Genomic DNA, 22,877 nt, shown 5'->3' with positions numbered 1-22,877 from the left:
CAAATCAAATCAATGTTTGATTTGGTGGGATTTCTCTCTCGAAAAGTTAAATTAGGATATTGAGTGATGAAAAATTAAAATATTAACGTTAAAATGATGTGAAAACAAATTTCCTGTCCAAAACCAATAGTTTTAATAATTTTAATTAAACACTACATTTTTGCATTAACGAAATAATAAATATTAGTTACATTATGTTTTATAATTATAACAAAAAATAAAAAAGTTAGGTTATATATTTTTCCTATGTGCAATAAAGAAAAAAATCTATATTTTTAACAAAATAATTTTATGCCTTTTATTTAATTTACTATGTATTTAACAAGACTATTGCATTTTATTAAAAAAATTTGCTCAAAACATGCGGGAAACGAAATTGCAGTCCACCTTTACTCCCGGGTGGGAAGCCCACCCGGGAATAAAGGTGGGCTGCCGTTTCGTGGCCCGCCAAAAAAAACCTTTACTCCCGGTGCGTGTTACCAACCGGGAGTAAAGGTACCTTTACTCCCGGTTGGTAACATGCACCGGGAGTAAAGGACCTTTACTTCCGGTTGGTAACATGCACCGGGAGTAAAGGACCTTTACTCCCGGCTGGTGGCTGGCACCAAAAGTAAATCTCCCTGGTATATAAGCGCCAGTGCCTGGCGCAGATCGATCCCCTCCTCTTCTTCCTTGTCGAACAGCCACCCTTTCTCCTCTTATTCCTCGCGCCGCCGCCGGTCGCCACCCCACCTCGCGCCGACAACCTCGTGCGGCCCTCCACCGCGCACGCCTCCGCATTCATGAGGTGAGTTCTCTCGGCTTTCTCTCTCCTCCAGCGCGCGCCGCTGCTCGTCCCACGCCGATCCCTGGCCACGCCAACGATCTCCGCGGCGGACGGCAAACAGCCAGGTGAGTCCTCGGACGTACATTCACCATGACTCTCTGCACACCTCGTTTACATGTACAGCTACGGCTGGTGACTGTCCCGCGCTCCTGCATCGTCGTCGTGTTCCCAAGCAGCGACCGCAGTCCCTCAGTGACCTCAGAGTCATCGGCCAGCCACGGGTCGGCCTCGGCCTAGGCGCGGAGCCACGACAGGACGGCCTCGGCATCACAGTGCATCGCGGGGAGGCGGTGCTCGGGCGCCAGGCGGTAGTCAGCAGAGAGCACGAGCGCCGAGAGCTCCGCGGCGAGCCTGAGCGCGCCGGTGTGGAAGTGGGGTAGCTCGAAGCTGCACAGGCAGAAGCCACCATCGTGGAAGTAGACGAGCACCGACAGCTTATTATTGGCCGTCGTCGTGTTGCCGTCGGTGGGCCTGTACATGCGGAGGCGGAGCGTGTGCGTGGCGTCGTAGACGACGTCCTTCCACTAGACAGGTAGGTTGGACGGCACCTCGCCCTAGAGAGGGAGCGTGGAGTACTCCACGGAGCGCATCATGGTGCCATCGCTAAGAAGCTGCACGATGCCGAGGCAGTCGTCCACGACGTGCGGCGCGGTGGCTGAAACCGCCGATACGGGCGAGGACGACGACATAGCAGTAGCAGGCTTAGTTGGGGACTTGTCAGAGAGGCAGTAGCTCAAGAGCTAACGCACTAGCAGTAGCTCTCTCAAGCAATTGCGGATCCTTAATTTAATTAGTGATTTATTATTTAGATAACAGGGCTGGGGCCAGTGACTGTGCGAGTGACGAGAACGAGGACGACGACAAGGCGACAAGCTCCCCTCAGTGTAGTGTAGAGGGATGAATGGATGATAAGCTTGAGGACGTCTGTCCAGATGGGACGGACCCGCTTCACGCCGGCCGCGTACCCCTACGCCTCGTTAGGGTTTATACGGCGGAGCACCGCCGCCCTCGTTCACCCTAGGGTTTAGGGTTTATACGATGGAGCACCGCCACCCTCGTTAGGGTTTATACGGCGGAGCACCGCCGCCCTCGTTCGCCCTAGGGTTTATACGGTGGAGCACCGCCGCCCTCGTTCGCCCTAGGGTTTAGGGTTTATATGGCAGAGCACCGCCACCCTCGTTCACCTATGTGTACAAACATATATACGACAGAGCGAAGCATCGCCACTCTCATCACACCGCCCTCTCTCGCGGCCTAGTCGATCAACATTCCTATTATCGTTATCGTTAACGCTAAACAATCACACTAGGGCAAATTGCGTCGGTGACTAGGGCGAACCGCGTTGTTAATGTCACCGACGTGGTTCGCCCTAGTCACCAACGCAATTCGCCCTCGGCCGTTTATGTATAGCCCTAATTCGCCCTAGTACCGATGCAGTTCGCCCTAGTGTGGCGAATTGCGTCCGTGACCGAGGGGCAAGATTTAATAATGCATATTGTTCGTAGATTTTACGCATATAAGCAAAGATTTGGCGTACTATATATTAGTTTTGTTTTTTAAAGCTAGATGGCCGACCCAAGAAACATGGATGAGGAGGAGTTGATGATGAATTTGATCAACACTGGCACTCAAGTTGCCGGCGATGATGGTGCTAAAAATAACGTGCAAGAGGATGCAGATGACTGGAGTCAGTACTTAGCTCTTGAACAAAATGAGCAACAACATATTGGCCAAGTATATATTTTTTATTATTAGCTATTTATATTATCATATGTCTTATGTGTGCTCATGACATTAAAAATAATGTTTATGTTTTGTAGCCCTCTGGATCGACATCAACAACTACAACGAAGAGTGAAAATGTTCGAGGTCCCAAAAAGCCATTGGAGGGCCGCTTCATCATCTCGGAGTTCAATGTGGATACAGGCGAACTAGGGGGGCCAAATAAAATGAAATTCGTGCACCACTGTGGTTACCTTGTACGGGACCGGCTCCCGATCAGTACCCGCGAATGGAAGAAGAAGACCAATGCTCCTCATATCAGTTTTGTCTCCGATCGTGACAAGACGTTAATTTGGAATGATGTCTTGGAACATTTCACGCTCCAAACAGATGGTTACGATGATATAATAGATGGTGATAAATTGAAGGAGCGAGTTAGGGATTGGACAATGAAGAAGATGGCCACCCAGTTTCAGACTTGGAAGAAACACCTATACACGACGTATGTCAAGAAGAACATAGCACTAGATTTCACTGTCCCAGGCCCAATCTCAAAGTAGAGGCCCTATTGGGATAAGTTTGTACAGTACAAGACGTCGGAAGAGGGTGTGAGTCGGGTGATAAAGAACCAACGTAATGCCCAACAGAAGACATACCACCATAACTTGGGATCAGGTGGCTACCCGACTGCCATTAAGAAGTGGAACAAAATGGAAGCAGACCTTCTTGCCAAGGGTATCACACCAGAATCACTCGAGTGGAGAGAGCGTGCAAAGAATTGGTTTTTCGCTCATGGGGGAACACTGGACCAGGAGACAGGGAAGTGCATTTATGGCGCAAGACTACAAGAAGCAGCAGAAAGATTATTTTATGCTCAGAGAGCTACTGCTAGTGGTGCGTTCAGGCCCAACAGATAGAAGGATGAACTGACATACGCCATCGGGACTATTGAACACGGTGGCCGAACTAGAGGCAAAGGAAGTGTCTCGTGGGAGCATGGATTCCCTCAGGACAGACCTTCCTACAGAAGCCGCCAGAGAAAGAAGGAAGAAGAGGCACAGCGGCTCTAGAGGTTGGAGGAAGCGGTGCGTGAAGCACAGGAGCGGGAAAAAAACCTTGAAGCGAGAATGCAGGAGGAAATCAGAAGGCAAGTGCAAATAGCAGTGAGTGCAAGCAAGCAGGCATCAGAGCTAGGAATCAACATTAGCCAATCTATTTATTTGAAAAGCAGCTGCGCTTCCACGGAGATACCAAATCAAGGGGACACAGGACTGCGCTTCCCTGTGGATGACATCACTAAACCTTGTACATCGTGTGAGCTACACATTCCGAAGGGGAATTCCACAATCAAGGTGGCTATCGGTCTTGTTAATCCTATCGACCGAACCAAGACACCAAGGATTCATGGGAATATAATCGAAGAAGGATATGCTACCATCTCGGTAGATAAAGCTGAAAAAGGTTTTAGTGATTTGCCTCTTGACATTCCTGGAGGTGATGGTGAGAAGACTCTCGGAGAAGCAGAGAAGACATTCATTCTATGGCGCAAGCGCTACATCATCATTCCCGGGATGTCGCCTCCACCTCCTCCTGAACTACCTCACCATAGGTGCGGATGAAAACACTACATCATTAATTTATATTGGCTTAAATAATTAACAATCTGCTCATAATAATATGTCATTCCTTTTTTGTAGCAGATCCTCCCCCAACCTAAGTCCAATTGTTCAATTACCAGATCATCATAGTGCTCTGTACGATGATAATATGTTGGAAGGCGAGGCTGCATCCACACCATCTCCAAGGAGGTCTCCAACGCCGTAGCCGCCACCTCCAAGGAGGTCTCCAACGCCGCTGCCACCACCTCCAAGGAGGTCTCCAACGCCTCCCCCGCCCCCACCTACCAAGAAGCCAAGTACTAGCAAGAGGCTAGCCCCGCAAATGAAGAACCAGCCCCCGCCGGCAAAGAAAGCCACCGTGAATCAAGGGCTATTCCCAAAATAATATCTGAAGAGAAGAAAGAAGTAACTGATGCATATAAAAAAGATATGTCTAGATTTTATGACAAACTTAAAAAGGATCAAGAAGCAAGGAGTAACCCAAAGAAACCGTACTTCTTCATAGCTCCAGATATTATAAGAAAAAAGGTGGCTTCTTACCAGCAACAACAGCGGGAATCTCGTAAGCCGTCCAAAGCAACGTTAACGGACTATGACTGCACTCTCACCAAGTCAATTGAGGCGGCACAGAAAAAGAAGCGGGCAGGGAAAGGAGTTGCGCAACTCGGACAACAATCGCACCAATCCCCCCGCTAGTTGTTGGTAATGAATATGGTTCGAATTTAGGATTAATGCATCAGACAAACATACCTCTGGATATCGATTTGGATCACCTTGGTAAATTTATTGAAGAGACTGGTCTCGACCTTTACCATATGTTTGGTGATGGAAACATTGAGAGTACGGCGGAGGTTGATATTTGGAAGAAAAAATTTGTACTAGGCCAGAGTCTATACAACCCTCAAGCCTTAGGTGATCTGGGGACGCAAATGTACCTGCTAAATAAGTGGTACATGCAGGCGTCTACCGGTGGATACTTCTGCGTTGGTGTCAGAATTAGAGATGAACATTGGTTCCGTGGCGATGATGTTATGTATGTTGACTTTGCAGAATTTCATCAACTATGCCACCTGACCTCTCTGGACAAAGTTATCATTAGCTGCTATTGCCTATAAGTAATAATTCTTTCGATCTATTATTAAACTCATCATATGTGTGTATATGCATATAAATTATACTAACAAGTACTATATATATGCAGATTTACAATGACAGAGTGTAGAAAGAAAGGCTGCAATGAAATTAGTTTTATTGATCTCCATATAGTATTCAAAGACCCAGTTACTCCAAAGCCTAATTGGAAGTCTGAGTCAGAGAGTAACCTCATGAACTTCTTAGTGAACCAACGCCACAAGAAGGATATACTCTTTTCCTACAACTTCAAGTGAGTGTTAATAATGTCGATCATCCTTAATGGCTCATATGTTGATTCTAGTTAATTAATGAGTGTTATGCGTTATATCCTATAAACACATGCAGCAATCACTGGATATTGATGAACATCGATCTGGTGAAAAGTCACTTGATAATCTATGACTCGATGAGAAAACCACAACAAGACTACTAAGATATGATAGATATTATCCAGAGGTAATTTCGGTATCTCTAGCAACTATATATACACACAAACATGATGATTAACTATATCTGATGATATGGCAAATTTTTATTGGGCAGTGTTTGGAAAACCTTTATTGAGAAGCAACACATGGGAAAATGCAAAGTGCCACTGAATGTAATCCCTTTGAAAGTAAGTCCCCTAAATCGCATCATCTTTATTAATTAAACATATAGTTTTCACCGGATCACCAGATTGGATGACAAATCTTTTTCTCGTAAAGTGGTGTCTGAGGCAGGAACAGAGAAATAACTACTGTGGTTACTATGTTTGCAAGTTTATCAAGGAGCTCTCCCAAAGAACTCCTACAGAGAGACTCAAAGTACGTTAAAAATACACTATATATTTATTTAATTATTATTATTGATTGTGTTACTATGTCTTTATATATATATATATATATATATATATATATATATATATATATATATATATATATATATATATATGTACATATATTAATTTATTTTCCTTTAATTCAAACCTGTAGGCTCGATGGTTGGAGGAAAAGGTCATACGACAAGACTAGATCAAAGCAATTCAAGAGTCTATAGCCGGATTTTTTAATGACCAGGTCATCGATTCCAAGGGCGAGTTCTACTTCGACCCAACACTACCATGGAAACCAAGCTAGAGGATGAGAGGAAAATTGTTATATCACAACAACTGTAAAATACACATATGCATGCATGCATGTAAATATATATATGATGCATGCATGCATATATATATATATATATATATATATATATATATATATATATATATATATATATATATATATATATAGTTCTATGCTTGAATTGTGTCATTTAATACGTTCATTGTGCTTGAACCGAAACATACTAATACGACTTCGAAAACATATTTTGAAAAGAAAACAAAAAAATAAAAAGAAAAGAAAAAAGAAAAAAAATAACCTTTAGTCTCGGTTGGTATTACCAACCGGGACTAAAGGGTGCCGGCCTCGTGGCATGTCAGGAGGCACCTTTAGTCCCAGTTGGTGTTACCCACCGGAACTAAAGGTCCCCTTTAGTCCCGGTTCCTGACCCGGGACTCAAAGATCCCCCTTTAGTCCCGGATGCTTGCTCCCGGGTGGGGAACCGGGACTAGAGGGGGTTCCCCACCGGGAGTAAAAGCCGTCTCTGTACCAGTGTCCGTATCTACCTCAACCAACGTATTTTTTCCCGAATCAACCCTAATATACGTGGATTATTGGCCAAACAAGACCTAAGAGGTTGGCTTAAAACTATACGACGTGATTAGGAGGGTTGACATTAAAAAAAAACTGACTACATATTCCTCGCTGCATGGCTGGAAACGGCCAGCCTTCTTCACCGTTGACATGCACCAACAAGTTGAATAGTTCAGTGCCACGAACCCTAAAATAACCATTTTAAAAAAGGCTGCTAGCCGCCAGGACCAGGAGCCGGATTACACTGCACGCCAGAAAGACAGAAGGTAGGAGTAGTAGAGTGCCCACGGTCAGACGCAGGTGCACTCTCAATTCAGTGATTCACACGGCCATACATGCAGTGCATTGCAATGCAGTGCCCGGCTCCGCGTCCTCAAGTCAAAGATAGCAGCAAAAACGACTCGGGGAATCCGAATTCAGAATGATGGCTCCAAAAGATATGTTTTTTTGCAGGATTAGTTTCTTGACTATTTACTATACGTCCTCTCATGACTGCCTAAACAAGCTTTGCTTTCAATTCCAATCATCCTGTCCCGGTCTCTTCTTCCTCACTCTCCTCTCTGGTCACATCGTGCACACGGATGCCATCGCTCTCGTCTCTCTCTCCATTGGCAGGTTGCAGGTGTATATCACTAGCTAAGCAAGCAATCAAAGCACTACTACTGCCTGTCGCAAGTAAAGAGCTATCGGAGACGACGACCAGCACAGTGAACTGGCAGCTGCCTACATGCACCAGCTCGTCTTCTTGCTCCTCTTCCTCTTCCTTCCCGATGCAACCTTCTCCGCACCCGTCGGGTCGTGCAACTGGCAGTGCAGCACCACCACGGTGCCGTACCCTTTCGGCTTCTCCGGCGGCGGTGGCGGCAGCGACTGCCCGATCCTCCTGTCCTGCAACGCCACCACGTCAACGGCGCTGCTCCCGCGCAGCACCGCGGCGGCGCCGTACCCGGTGCTCTCGTTCAACGCCACGGCCTCCACCTTCCTGGTCTCCCTCGCGCCGTCGTGCGGCCGCGGCGTCGCCGAGTCCAGGGCGGCGCTCGACGGCGCCGGGTACGGCGTCTCCTCGCGCACGGGGCTCTTCCTCCGCGGCGGCTGCGGTTCGAGTTCGAATTCGAACGCGAGCAGCTGCAACGTGCCGTCGGGCGTCATGTCGGCCATCCTGCGCACGGCGCAGTGCGGCGGCGGCGGCAACGACACGTCCTGGACGTGCGTGCTCTCCGTACCGACGGCCCCCGGCAGCCCCGCCGCGACGACGGGCGAGGGCCAGTTCTTGCGCTGGGACACGGTGGACGCCGCCGGGTGCCAGGACGCACTCACCTCGGCCGTGTACGCGTACACGGCGCAGGGCGTGCCGTCGATCGAGTTCGGCATCGCGGAGATGGGCTGGTGGCTCAACGGGAGTTGCAACAGCGGCGGCGGCAACGGCACCGGCGGGCAGTGCGCGATGAACGCGACGTGCCAGGACGTGCAGACGCCGAGCGGGGCGTGGGGGCACCGGTGCGCGTGCGCGGACGGGATGTCCGGCGACGGGTTCGCCGCCGGCGATGGCTGCCACTACGACGGCGCGACGAGCGGTGAGTGCACAGTGCTCGTGCTTCGTTGTCAGTCATTATCGTTGCTCTCGTCACGGTGAACTGTGCTCGCGTCATTGCGTGTGCCGCCGTGGTTCTCTCGTCTCGAGCGGGGCCAGGCGTGACACTGACACGTCAACCCGGCCCGGAAGTCTTCCCTGCTCAATCATACGCGACCTAGCTCAATAAATTCTACGGGTACATACAATTTACATAGATAAGACTAGAGCCCTAGAATATTGCTCTCGAGTTTACCTTCGTTTTCGTTATAATAGAGAAGTCGTGGCCATTGGGCCTTGCAAACGCGTATGTCCACCGTCCACGTCACCACTCACCGCGTGCATGCTTCAAACAGGCTACAAGAACAGCTCGGAACAAGGAGTTATTAGGACCTCATGCAAACACAAGATATTCAAAACATAGGAGTAGGAAATTAAAACATAGAATTAAAGTTACATGTCAAACATAGAATTAATATTACATGTCACATGTAATCCTACTTAAATTGGAAAAGTGAGAAATTTTCTATAAAGCATTTGGATATAACATAGGGATTAGAAGAGAGTTAGTTACAAAGGAAAGTTTCCAACATGTTAGATCTCCTTTCAAATTCATATGAATTGAGCCATTCCATAAGAATTTTGTAGGATTTGAGGATAGCCAACCTTTGTTCCAACGGAACACATAGGGGAAAAAATCCATATAAGTCTATAACCCTCCAAAATTTCTTCATAAATCCTTTGTTCCAAAGGGGGTCTTAGTGGGGGAAGAAAACATGGATAATCTATATAAGTCTATAACCCTCCAACATGTTTAGTTTGATAGATATCTATAGATGGAACATAGAGGATGGCGGTCCATGTTTTATAAACATTTGGTTCATAGGCAAGCTAGACTGGACAATCACTTATGCAGGAATTGTACAGGAGTTTCATAGAAATCAGTTTAATTTCACGAGAAAAACACAGGAATAGGAAAATTTTACCGCATTCCAAACAGGAAAGAATATTATCTTTATTTGCTCAATAAGTTTATCAATAAAAAATGATCGTGTGAACTTATCCACATTTTCTAATGTTGGTCATTAGTAAAAAAAATCATGATGATTAGTATGTTATGTTAGTACTTAGAAATTATAATGCCAAGATTACTTTTGATTAGTGCTACTATGTTGATTAGTGCATGATTTGTGTGCCAATTAGGGTAGCAGTAACATATTTTATTTTGAAGTAGTAATTAGCATGAAAATATTAAATGACAGTGTATATTTATTAGTGTATAATTATTTGTTATTATTTTTAGTTCAAAGATATAATTATTCAACTATTTTCATCCGATCCAACAAAAAAATAGCTCGTCCAATCTATCGAGCCAAACGGGCAACATGAATAGTTCTATGTAGAAAGCTATGGATGGAATATATCTCAATCTGAACACTCAAAGTCGGATATATAAAACGCACTCCCTACTTTCTATATAATATATAAAGTGTAATTTAACTTAGTTCGGTCTCCACATTTAAACGCTAAGTTTCCTCTTATAAAATGCCATATGAGGCAACAAAAGTTTGGTCGTTAGAGAGTATTTCTATATACAAATATAATGCAAATATTGTTATAGCATAAAGTTTTTATACGACTAGACTTATTATTAGTCAATGATTATGAAGTTTGAATTTTTCATATATGTGCATGTGCGTGCCTTCTGTTTGGGACAGAGGGAGTATACGAGCTACATATCAATATCTGGTGCATCCAAAACTAGCTATATTTGACTCTGAATACACCAAAAACAAACAACTACATGTATTTGGTATCTGTAATATCCGTCTGTATCTACTCCGATTTCATTCTAGGAGTTAGCGTAATTAACTTATATTCAGCATATTAAGGAGGAAACAAGCCCTAACTCCGATGGAGATGTAGCGACTGACGACCAATGTTGTAGGGTAGACCTATTCATGGGTCACTTGACATGACCAACCCGACCTGATCCGTCCAAAAAAAAACTTAACCGATACGACCGGCCAGTGCGTCGGACCGAGTTTGAGCAATGATTTTTGACCCGTGGTTTGACCCGATCCAAAAAATAGCCTGACTCGATCTGCCAGTGCATTGATCTTTTGATCCAATCATTTTCTTTTTCTTTTTCGATCGAACCTGAAATCGACCCGAGTTTGACCGGATGTAGTGTAAGGTTGTGTGTTTGCGAGAGCGGGCGACTGGCCGCGGGATGGGAGCAAACAGACGCGTGCCTATTTCGGCTCGAGCAACATCCAAATGCTAACCTGGGCTGAGCTTTTTTTTCTTTTTTGAGCAAAACCTAGGCTGGGCTGGTAAGGGCAGCGCCCCCACGGGCCTCAATCCACCCACGGATTGGGTCGGGATCCGGTGAGGATTGGGCTGTTCAAAGGAGTCCTTTAGAGGGCCCAGACGCAGCTGCAGCACCAAAAAAAAAAAAAAAAAAACACGCGGCTCTCTGACTGACTGACTAAACAAGCAAAGCAATCACGGTGACGGCTGCCGTCCCTTTCTCCATTGGCATGGCTGCAATATTAGGCAGGCCGCAGGCGTATATGACTAGCTAAGCAAGCAATCAAAACACATGCTCATCGCAAGCACACAGCGGAGACCGACCCACCGGCAGCGTGAACTGTCTGCCTACATGCGCCGCCTGCTCTTCCTCCTCTCCCTCTTGTATGAAACCTCCTCCGCCGCCGCCGCCGGCGGTGGCAGTTGTAGCTATCGGCGGTGCGGCAACACCTCAGTGCCGTACCCTTTCGGCTTCTCCGGCGATTGCCCCATCCTCCTGGACTGCAACGCCACCTCGTCCACGCCGCTCCTCCTGACGAACAGCACCGCGGACGCGCCGTACCCGATCACCTCGTTCAACTCCAGCGCCTCCACCTTCGTCGTCTCCGTCGCGCCCTCGTGCAGCCGCACCGTCCGCGAGGCACAGGGGTCGCTCACCGGCGCCTGCTACGGCGTCTCCTCCCACACCGGGCTGTTCCTCCGCGGGGGTCGCTGCCGCTTACCGGCTGCGAACTCCAGCTGCAGCGTCAGGGACGACGTTCTGTCGAGCCTGTTCCCCACGGCGCAGTGCGGCGGCCGTGGCAACGATTCCGCCTCGACGTGCGTGGCCTCGCCGCCGAACAGCACAGCTGCGGCGACGGCCGAGGAGGAGGGCCGGTTCCTGTTCCTGCAATGGAAGAAGGTGGACCACGCTGGGTGCGAGGACGTGACGTCTGCGGTGTATGCGTACACGCCGCCGGAGGGGGTGGCCTCGGTGGAGTTCGGCGTCGCGGAGCTGGGATGGTGGCTCGACGGGAGGTGCAATAGCACCTCCGCCAACGCCAACGCTACCGTGGTTCGCTGCGCGCAGAACGCGACGTGCCACGACGTCGAGACACCGAGCGGGGCGTGGGGCCACCGGTGCGCGTGCGTGGACGGGATGTCCGGCGACGGGTTCGCCGCCGGCGATGGATGCCACTTCGGCGTGGGTGAGTTCTTCCTGATCATTATTTGTTGCTCCGATCCAGTCGGAGTCTCGCAGTCCGACGGACGGATCCACGCGTGCCACAGAGGATCCCGTGTGGGTGGGGTGTTGGTGAGCGGGGCCCGGAAGTCTTCCCTGCGGTCAATCACGCGCGAGCTAGCTAATCATAGTTCACACTCATCACTAACCCACCAAGTTATGTTACGTAGCCTTAATGTGGCAACAGTGGCATATCACTTTCTAAAGGAGAGGAGCACTGCTAGGTTTTTGCATGCCCATCTCCAACGCTACAACTGCCAAGCAATTTCATACTTCAAGAAATCTGATTTTGTGTTTTGCGCAGCCACGGTATAGTATTTTTCTCTCACAACAACCGAACAAAAAAACCCCATAGATACACTACCGGAGACAGCATCTTTGCTGAGTGCCTCAGGCACTCGGCAAAGGCCGATATACACTCGGCATATCCTTTGCCGAGTGTTATACTCGGCAAAGGGCGCTCGGTAAACAGTTTATCGGCAAAGACCTCTTTGCCGAGTGCACTTTATCGGGCACTCGGCAAAGACTTTGTCGAGTGCCAATCCGACACTCGGCGAAGAAAAGTGGCCGTGACGGCGAACGCCACCGTGATGGCGGCTTTGCCGAGTGCCAAGGTCAAGCACTCGGCAAAGGTCCTCGCTTTGCCGAGTGTCGTCGACTTAGATACTCGACAAAGGTGGTCACTTTGCCGAGTGCCGCCGGAAAGACACTCGGCAAAGTATGTAATGTCTGCCGAGTGCCTGTCCCATGGCACTCGGCAAATCTCTGATGTTTGCCGAGTGCAACGGCCTTTGCACTCGACAAAGCATGTTCCCAGATAGTTCCTAGGTAGTCACTTTGTCGAGTGTCATGGCCATTGCACTCAGCAAAGTGACTGAAAATAGCCTTTTTATTTGTTTTTTACATCACATCCAAACAAACAGAAGATATATATAACAAATATCACCAACATCACATATATATCATCAACACCACATATATATCACCAACACCACATATATATCACAAACGCCACATATATATCACAAACGTCTCATGTCTCACAATATGAACCTGTTTGGCAGGGCTCCTGCAAGGGCTCCGGCTTCGGCTCTTGCAGGAGCTCCACCAAACACCTCTTCATAGAACAGCTCCTCCGGCGGAGCACTTTGGGAGTCGGAGCCGTTTTGTATAGCACGAGGAGGAGCCAAGAAACGTAGCTCCGTGTGGCTCCTCCTGCTGTCTAGAATGCAAAGACGTTGACGCCCTTCCTTGTCTCGCTCGGCTACGCAGGATGGCAGTAGGCTTCGGCGGCGCTGTACGGTGAGCGGCGGCGTGAGCAAGTGCCGTGTGGGAGCGGCGGCGGTGGCGGCATGGGAGAGAGCAAGCACGGCGTAGGAGAGCGGCGGCGCAGGCACTGGGTGCGATCCTGCTGCTGGCAGCGGTGGCCTGAGCAAGCGGAGCCAAGAGCGGTGGCGGTGGCGGCACTGCAATCTTTTTTTACGAGAAGATGCGAGCGGTTGGTTCCTTGGAAGGGAAGACCAGCAGTGGGTTGGTGCAGGTCGTATGGGCCTAGGCCCAAAGGGGTGCCTTCCTCATTTCTTCATTAGAAATTATTTTAAATATGATTTACCTTTGCTCAAAAAATGATTTACCTAAATTATAACCGATATTATAATTAATTGATGCAAGATTTTGTACAGTCAAATAATAAGTAGGGGCACTTTGGATATTTTTACTTTTCATCAATTCTAGAAGAACAGGAGGAGCCGTTTTGCCAAACGTTTTTTCAAAAAGCTTCGGCTCCTACAGAGAAGCCACTTCTACAGAGGAGCCAGAGCCGGAGCCATTTTCAGAGGAGCCAGAGCCCTACCAAACAGGCCCCATATCACAAATAAGTTCACAAGTAATCCAAGTGCTCCATCATCTTCAACCACAATTGCAAATAGAAGTATCATTAACAACCACAAGTATCATCACTGATTTGGTGAAGGATTCGCTGAAGCATGAGGATCGTTCGATGTCGCCGATTGATTCTGCACAAAGGAGAAGAGATTACATGTGTGAAACAAGATAAATATATACCATACATGAATAAAACTTTAATACTCTACTAGGTTTGATCGTAAACATGAACATACAAACTAAAACATTTATACTCACAGGAGTAGAATAGTGAGGAGGTGGAGGTGGAGGTGGAGCGAATAGCAAAGGTGGCGAAGCTACACCTGTAGCGGCGCCAAGACTTTGCATGTACTGAAGAATCTCCGCCATCCTCCGCTGCTCGGCCTCCCGCTCGGCCTCCACCCTCTCTATCTTCGCCTGCATCTGCTCCCGTATCCTCCTCTCTTGTTCCAACTGGGCCTACAATATATTCACCCCAATGTTACAATAATGCAAAGGAAAGGTATGAAAAAATCAATGAACGACGAATAAACCAGGAATAACCTCGAGTGCCTCCACCCAGTGGTGTGAAGTGTCCTGCCGAGGTCATATGGCTAGGCTCCTGCTCGTGCTGCTTGCTCGAATCTAAGAGAGACTGGGAGTAGCGGACGAGTTGATTGCGCCATCGCCAATCCAGTACCGCCCATGCTTTTTGCCTCCTCCCACCCTCATGACAACTTCTCCATCAAGGTCCTCGGTGCTCGGATCGTACTCTAACCCATGGACCTCCCTTGCCATCGATGTGTACTCACTAAGGCGGTTGTGGACGGTCGCATTGCTGTACGCCTCGGGCCCATCCTCCGGGTTGTAGTCGATGTCGGACGTCGCCTTGCCCTTGTGGGCCATAGCAAATGCCTTGAAGATGGTGCAAGGCTGGCCACCATGTGACACCGACTACAAGAAAAAATGCAAGATGATTAGAAATCATGCAGAATTGAGCGTTAGAATAAATAAATGAATTTGCGTACCCATGTTTCTGCGTATCCGCTAAGGCTACGACTGCCTTGATGGTGTGCTACACCTAGCATCATCAAACGCCGCTCCCGGCACAAGTTGTGCGTCTCCTCCCACTCGCGTGAGCACCACCTGTCCACCATCTGTTCCTAGCACTGGGGATGCGCGGCGCACCAATAAGGAATTATCTACAGGCCATCAAGTACATGACATATCAGAAGATGAAATTAAGCCTACTTAATCTCAAAAGGAATCAGTATTAATGTTCTGTATTTACCTGCAGGTACTGGTCCTAGGTCAGCGTCATGGATCTTGCGTCCCTTTTGGTGACCTTCGTTCCAAGGACGGTCTCGTGGTAAGTTACGACGGCCTAGATGCGCGCCTCATAATGCATGTCCACGACGAGTTTTTTGCAGCATTTGGCAGCCACCGCATCCGCCCTGGCCTCATGTCTGTCCTAGCATCTAAAGAAATCCTGCATACAAACACGATGTATCTATTCATTATTTCAAGAATGTATTGAGCAATGTAGTGCGAGGAAGACTTACCCACAGCTCTTGCTTCACCTGCTCCGCCTTATTATTGAATACCCTACGAGCTCGATCTGCAGCATCGGGGGCGGCGGCATAGTGGTCAAACGAGTAGGTCGGTCCCGTCACTCTGGCGTACTCAACCAGGCCAGGGAAGTGCTCCTTGCATAGAAGACCGAGGATGCCATTGACTTGGCGTGTGTGACCACCTCCACTCGCCACAATTGTCCAGTTCCTACCCAAGTGATTAAGAAAAATTATTAATTTCTATTTTGATTTTCAACATATCATATAAAGTAGTGATAACATCTAAAGTTACTTACTTTTCCCCCTCAGCTTGAATCAGCGGGCGTCTCTCACGAGGTATCGGTCACTGAGGGAGGCTCGTGGGACCTCGCAAGTAGACGCTCGACGAACTAGAGGAAGCGGAACCCCCCGCTGTCGCCTCGTCCTCGTCGTCCTCCTACGCGTCCTCCTACGCCTCCTCATCATCCTCCGCGCCTCCTCAGTGTCCTCTTGGGGCACCTGCTCCTCCTCCTCCTCACGTGATGGGGCGGTAGGTGATGACTCCCTCCTGCGGCTGCTCCTCCTCCTACTCTCCCCCGGTGCAGCGGTCCTTGTCCTTCGGTACAAGGACGTTAGCTTCCTCATCCCACCGCCCACAATCTTTGTTCAATCACCTGCAATTAAAAAGAGTAAACCAATAAGCATAGATAAATAAGAAGTACTTAGAAATAGATGCAAAATAAACACAACGTAATTATCGGTGGTGTAGGGTCTGTCACTACGACACATTTCGTAAAGTTCTTGATGTCTCGTCTGAATGCATGGTGAAGAGGGAGGAATTGCCGATGTTTGTCGAACGATGAATACTTACCACCCGTCTGCAACCAAATGAACCTCAGACCTTCCTTGCATACTGGACATGGAAACTTCCCGTGAACACACCAGGCGCAGAATATCCCATACGCTAGGAAGTCATGCAGGGAGTAGTGGTACCAAACATGCATTTTGAAGTTTTTCTTTGTACCTCGGTCGTATGTCCATACCCCTTCCTCCCAAGCATGGACCAATTCATCAATCACAGGCTCCATGAACACACCCATATTATTCCCCGAGTGTCCAGGAATTATCAACGACAAGAATACGTTCTATCGTTGAAAGCATACGTCGGGGGGGAGATTGAGGGGGATAACGAACATGGGCCAACATGTGTATGGGGCAGCCATCATTCCATAAGGATTGAACTCATCTATTGCCAGCGCAACACGTACATTACGAGCCTCTTTAGCTTTCTCATGATGAATGCCATCAAAGTGGGTCCATGCTTCACCATCGGATGCATGTACCATCCTGTCAGGATTGTATCATTTGCCATTTTTGTGCCATATCATCTGTTTTGCGGATTCCTTGGTCATGTATAGCCGTTGGATCCTCGGTATGAACAGAAGGTGCCGTAGGATTGTCACGGGAATGTCAAGCTGCCTCTTCTGGCCATCACCAGAATCTACCTCCAGGAACCTAGAGGATTTACACTTTGGACGGTACTTTGCTTCCACGTATTCTTTCCTAAATAGGATGCACCCCTTCGGGCAAGCATATATCTGCTTATACGGCATCTTAAGTGCACGAAGGAGTTTCTGTGACTCGTACATGCTCTTTGGCAGAAGGTGACCCTCCGGAAGCAGGCTGCCAATAACTGTCAACATACCATCGAAGGCGTCTCGACTCAGGCTATACTAGGACTTTAACGCCATTATGCGTCCAATGGCATCCAGTTGAGAAAACCTTTGTCTGGCCGTGAAGGGGTTTCTATGCCACGACAAACATGTCATAGAACGCCTTTGTGGTTGCCTCTGGCTCCTCCTCCGTATGTCCTTCAGCGAACTGTGCCTTGTGATAGTCATTTAACATGTCTGCTACCCTCGTATCAGCATCATAATCCTCGACGCGTGGTCTCACCACCTCCTCTCTCATACGATCGGCTTCATCATGGTAGACCCACCTAGTATAGTCTACCGTAAATTCATTCTTCCAAAGATGTTCTCCCATGACCTTTTTCGTTTGTCTTTTCCTGTTTACACATTTACTGCAGGGACAACAAATTTTACTCGCTCCTTTAGCAGCCACACCAAATGCCCATTCCAAGAAAGCATCGGTCTTGTCGATCCATTCATTGTTGACCTGACCCTGACTTGCGCGGTCCGTGTACATCCACTCACGGTCCTCCATCCTCTAACATATATAGCAGCGAGTAATATAAACATCAATTGCATCTACATGATGTTCCTACTATCTAATAGGTGAGGATAGGTCCTAATCCCACATGAGGATGAGTAGGTGGGGTTAGTTTCCATGCTCTACTCCTATCCAAGACAGAATTTCGGCAGCACCTCCCCGCTGTTCTCCAAATACACGTCCTGCCAGGGAGAGTGTGTATCCAGAGAACAACAGGGAGATGATGCCGAAACTCTGTCTCGGATCGGAGCAGACCATGGAAACTAACCCCACCTACGCATCCGCGGGCTGTCCAAAAAACATGGACAATTCGAAACAGATACGGTTTTAGATATAGAAATATCTGCATATTTCCAACCGCATCTCTTTCGAACGGGAGACGCCTAACTGGGTTACGTGATCTACGACCATGATACGGAAAGAGGGGTTATACCTAGGGTGGCGGTGGAGTCAGGCTAGCGGGGCCATGGCGGGTCGGTGCAGTGGCGAGGCGACGCGGTGCAGGCAGACCCGCGGCGGCGAGGAAGGCGATCGGGGTCGCCGAGGTACTCCGGCTCCGCTCCGACGGGCTCTTCTCTACAAAAAAAAGAAACATAAAACTGTCAATACAAAATTTCGGCAGCACCTCCCCTGCATGGTGAGGTTTCCAAAACCTGTAAGAAAATCAACGGCATGATGGCCGACATGCACATATATATGAACGGCACGATGGCCGTCATGCACAAGATTATATCCAACCACATATATATAACAATGTCACAACCACTCCTACGACTACGACCACTGCTACTCTACCACTACTACTACCGCAACTACTAGTAATACTACGACGACGACGACGTAGGGCATACCTAGTGGGCGTCGTAGGGCGGCGGTGGTGAAGGGGTCAGGGCGCCGATGGACAAGGCGACGGTTGGGGAAGCGCCAGGGACGACGCGGGCGTGGGCGGGGGCGGGGGCGGGGGCGGCGCGGGAGCGGCCGGCGCTGGCAACTTGTGCAAAACCTCCTCAATTTTTTATCACAGCCTCCACATATGATATCTTGACATCTTGACAAGTTTTATGAATTTTGGACTTCGTTTGCTTTTTATAGAATTTAAAAACAACTCGACCGCAAGTTCGTGGTCATGTTTCGTGAACAAGATGTTCGAAATTTGTGGTCTGTTCCTGGATACGGCCTCACATTATACTAAATAACATGAATATCATTTTTCCATTCATTTTTTTTCCATTATTCGAATGACTAGCAGTTATAATTTGAATTATCCAAGAAAATTCAATTAAATGAAATAAATTAAAGAAATATAGAAAAAGTTTGAGAAATGTGCCACATTGGAACATGGAGTACCAGGTATTGTCTGAGGACTACAGAAAAAGTTTGGAGGTCAAAAGTGAAAAAAAAATGATTTGTCGAGTGTCAAAAAATGACACTCGACAAAGGAGCCACTTTGTCGAGTGTTAGGAGAAGACACTCGGCAAAGGAGCCTCTTTGCCGAGTGTCAGGAGAAGACACTCGGCAAAGGATTAACGGCGGCTACCGGCCATTAACGACGGCGGCCCTTTGCCGAGTGTTATTGTTTGACACTCGGCAAACCTGGTCTTTGCCGAGTGTTCGGCACTCGGCAAACCACCTTTTTGTCGAGTGCCAGTTGTTTGCCGAGTGTTTTTTCTCTGGCACTCGGCAAACAGCCTCTTTACCGAGTGCCCGATAAAAAGCACTCGGCAAAGTCTGGGACATTCGACAAAGAAGCCGTCTCCAGTAGTGATACTACTAATTTCACATCATTTAGACTTTGCCGTGCTTTAAATAAGGCAGGTGCCAAAGATGGAGACTGGGTTTGACAAATAGGATAGCAGTGTCTGCCACGTGTTTGAAACTGCCACACCTTGATCCTTAAGGCAGCCAGCTGATAAATGGCCGCATGGAACCCTTGAGGCCTTGCTTGACCTTTTCACAGTTAAAAATACACCACATTTTGTAATTTCATATTCTTTCTTGAATTCAACCCGCCGACATAAGCTACGAAACGGGATTTGTATTTTCTATATATGTTTCCACGGTGACTCTTCCGGGTCCAACAAATTGTGTCTGGAAGATTTTCCGGTTGAATTTTCTCAAGTGGCAACCGTATCTTAGCCAGAATCGAGCTGTCAACAGAGACCGGGAGTGTAATTCCATAGCCTGGAAAACTCTGCGGCACTAGTAAATTTTTTTCTAGTTACTGTTTGAAAAAAATAAATGTTTTTGTATGGACACCAAATGTCCAAATATAAAATATTATCATATGCTACTAGGGGGATATGATATGAGTATATGATGAAGGGAATAATTATGGTGTGCAAGATCCCATCTACAGTATCTGAACAAAACCCTAATGAATTCAAATTATGATCTGAGTAGTATGAATCTGTCAGAATCATTGAGTCACACACACACAGGTCATATAAATGAAGCACTTTTTAGCGCGTGTTTAGTTTCCACCCAAAATTCAAAAAAGTGCTACAGTAGCCATCACATCGAATCTTGCGATACGTGCATGAAGCATTAAATATAGACGAAAAAAAACTAATTACACAGTTTGGTTGGAAATTGCGAGACGAACGTTTTGAGCCTAATTAGTCCATGATTGAACACTATTTGTCAAATAAAAACGAAAGTGCTATAGTAGCCCAAATTCCCAAATTGAGAAACTAAACACGCGCTTAATACTACTCATTCCTCAACAGAAAACCTACCAACTGCCACCAGAATCTGTCCCAATTTATGATCTTACCAAGTCAATGCTCACTTTTTTTCTGTACTTTTTTATTTGCAGGGAGTTCCAAGAACAAGGTTTTCCTCATAGTCATAGTTGCAGGTAAAAAAAAACAGACTCTTCTGACTTTTATTACTGTTTGTCAGTACCACACGGCAGTAATCCTGCTGTGTACGTCATGGTGAGAACAACGAGATGAGTCTAGTCAAGTCAGCTTGTCTCGTCTACTCTTTCGCTGCCGGTTACGTGCAGTTTCAAGCACGTTGATTGCTGACCGCGTCGACCTGGAATAAAATTCTGCAAACACAAATGGAAAAAAAATGGAAAAATAAAGTCTTTTATCTAGGCCTCGTTTAGATCGTGAAAAAAAGTGAACCCAATAAATAGTACCACTTTCGTCTTATTTGGTAAATATTGTCCAATCGTGGACCAACTAGGCTCAAAAGATTCATCTCGTGATTTTCAACTAAACTGTGTAATTAGTTATTTTTTTATCTACATTTAATACTCTATGCAAGCGGTTAAAAATTGATGTGATGAAGAGAGAGTGAAAAAACTTTGAATTTGGATGGTATCTAAACAAGGCCCCAGTGAAAGTCAGATTTTTGTTGCATTTTTTGACCAAGAAAATGATTTTATTTTATCAATTCCAACGTCAGGTGTTCTGGCGGGCGTGGCGGCGGCCGCCGGCGCGCTTCGGCTGCAATGCCGGCGTTACAAGGCCGGGCGGTCCGCGTCGGAGCGGCTGGCGGCGATGCGGCTGCTGTCGGAGGCGGCGACGTCGAGCGGCGTGCCGGTGTACTCGTACGCCGAGATCGCGCGCGCGACCAACTCCTTCTCGCACACGCACCGCCTGGGCACGGGCGCGTACGGCACCGTGTACGTCGGCAAGCTCCCGGGCAGCAGCAGCAGCAGCGCGCCGGCGGCGCTGGTGGCCATCAAGCGCCTGCGCTGCCGCCTCCACCACGATGACGACGACGCGGCGGCGGAGGCGGCGCTGCTGCTGAACGAGATCAAGCTCATCTCCTCCGTGAGCCACCCCAACCTGGTCCGCCTCCTCGGCTGCTCCCTCGACCGCGGCGAGCAGGTGCTCGTCTACGAGTACGTGCCCAACGGCACGCTCTCCCAGCACCTCCTCTCCGCCAGCAGCGGCGGACGCAGCCGGCTGACGTGGCGCGCGCGGCTGGGCGTGGCGGCGGAGACGGCGGCCGCCATCGCCTACCTGCACGGCATGCGGCCGCCCATCTTCCACCGCGACGTCAAGTCCAGCAACATCCTCCTCGACGGGGCGCTCCGCCCCAAGCTGGCCGACTTCGGCCTGTCCCGCGCCGTGGACCACCTGGAGGCGGCGCGCTCGCACGTCTCCACGGCGCCGCAGGGCACGCCCGGGTACGTGGACCCGGAGTACCACCAGAACTTCTACCTCTCCGACAAAAGCGACGTGTACAGCTTCGGCGTCGTGCTGCTGGAGCTCATCACCGCCATGAAGGTCGTCGACTTCGACCGCCCGCCCGCCGAGGTCAACCTCGCCTCCCTCGCGCTCGACCGCATCGGCAAGGGCAGGGTGGGCGAGATCGTCGACCCGGCGCTCCTCGGCGGCGGCGGCGGCGAGGAGTGGGTCATGGGCTCGGTCCGCCACGTCAGCGAGCTGGCGTTCCGGTGCCTCGCGTTCCAGAAGGACGTCCGGCCGTCCATGAGCGAGGTGGCCGCCGAGCTGTACCGGATCAGGTTCGCCGCCCCGGACCCGGACGACGGCGACTCGGAGGAACCCGGGTCAAGGCTCCGGCCTATGACTATGATGGACATCCAGATCGACGTGAGCTTAGACGGCCCGGACGCAATGGCGAAGAAGGCAGCGGCTTCGCCGGTGTCCATGCAGGAGGTGTGGGTCAGCGACAAGAGCTCGCCGTCGACCAACGGCTCCATGCCGCGCTTTGCTGCATAGCGTAAGCTATAGCTCTTGTACACTGATGAGGAAACCAATGTGATTTAACAAAAATTTTGTCCCTGATTTTCTCTAGTAAAATTCAGTGTCCAAGATGCCATCCATTGTTGTATAGCTACGATTTTTTTTAAAAAAAAACATAATGTACTGTGCAGCATTATCTTAAAATCTCACTGGCATTAGTTAGTACAAAAACTGCCCATGGTATTGCTAACAGTGTCAGGAGAAAGACATCTTTGGTTTCCTTCGTCGTACTTTACCACGCAAGCAAGAAAACATTAGTTTGGCCACAAGATACCTCAAAACTGAACTCCATAGTTTTATCAGAACACAAACTACTTACACAAGAACAATATCCACACTTTGTTTCCTTCACCAATTGCACTAGGCCACATGAAATCATTGGGGAATAGACTGATTTTCACAAGGAACCAGCAGGCCATATAT

General features: G+C 48.4%; 2 protein-coding genes across 4 annotated transcripts; one reads left to right on the top strand and one right to left on the bottom strand.

The window, feature by feature from the left end:
* Nucleotides 1-1,059: 1,059 nt before the first annotated feature.
* Nucleotides 1,060-1,515, bottom strand: LOC136455181 (carboxylesterase 15-like). Its single transcript, XM_066455315.1, has 2 exons — nt 1,444-1,515; nt 1,060-1,350 (listed from the first exon to the last, which is right to left on the bottom strand). Exons 1-2 carry the CDS (start codon nt 1,513-1,515, stop codon nt 1,060-1,062), a joined length of 363 nt encoding a protein of 120 aa, XP_066311412.1.
* Nucleotides 1,516-7,622: 6,107 nt separating this feature from the next.
* On the top strand, nt 7,623-22,622 carry LOC136450547 (wall-associated receptor kinase-like 21). Of its 3 annotated transcripts, none has more exons than XM_066451036.1 (3): nt 7,623-8,554; nt 20,546-20,587; nt 21,145-22,622. In XM_066451036.1, the coding sequence occupies exons 1-3, from the start codon at nt 7,708-7,710 to the stop codon at nt 22,428-22,430; spliced, it is 2,175 nt and encodes a 724-aa protein (XP_066307133.1). In that variant the 5' UTR covers nt 7,623-7,707; the 3' UTR covers nt 22,431-22,622. The 3 variants fall into 3 exon arrangements, with proteins under 3 accessions (XP_066307133.1, XP_066307131.1, XP_066307132.1); XM_066451034.1 differs by lacking the exon at nt 7,623-8,554 and adding an exon at nt 11,155-12,050 and having other exon boundaries at nt 21,145-22,621; XM_066451035.1 differs by lacking the exons at nt 7,623-8,554; nt 20,546-20,587 and adding an exon at nt 11,155-12,050 and having other exon boundaries at nt 21,145-22,621.
* The last annotated feature ends 255 nt before the right edge of the window (nt 22,623-22,877 follow it).

The sequence above is a fragment of the Miscanthus floridulus genome, chromosome 5 (assembly GCF_019320115.1).
Source record: "Miscanthus floridulus cultivar M001 chromosome 5, ASM1932011v1, whole genome shotgun sequence".
NCBI classification, from domain to species: domain Eukaryota; kingdom Viridiplantae; phylum Streptophyta; class Magnoliopsida; order Poales; family Poaceae; genus Miscanthus; species Miscanthus floridulus.
This window is presented reverse-complemented; position numbering and strand designations above follow the sequence as displayed.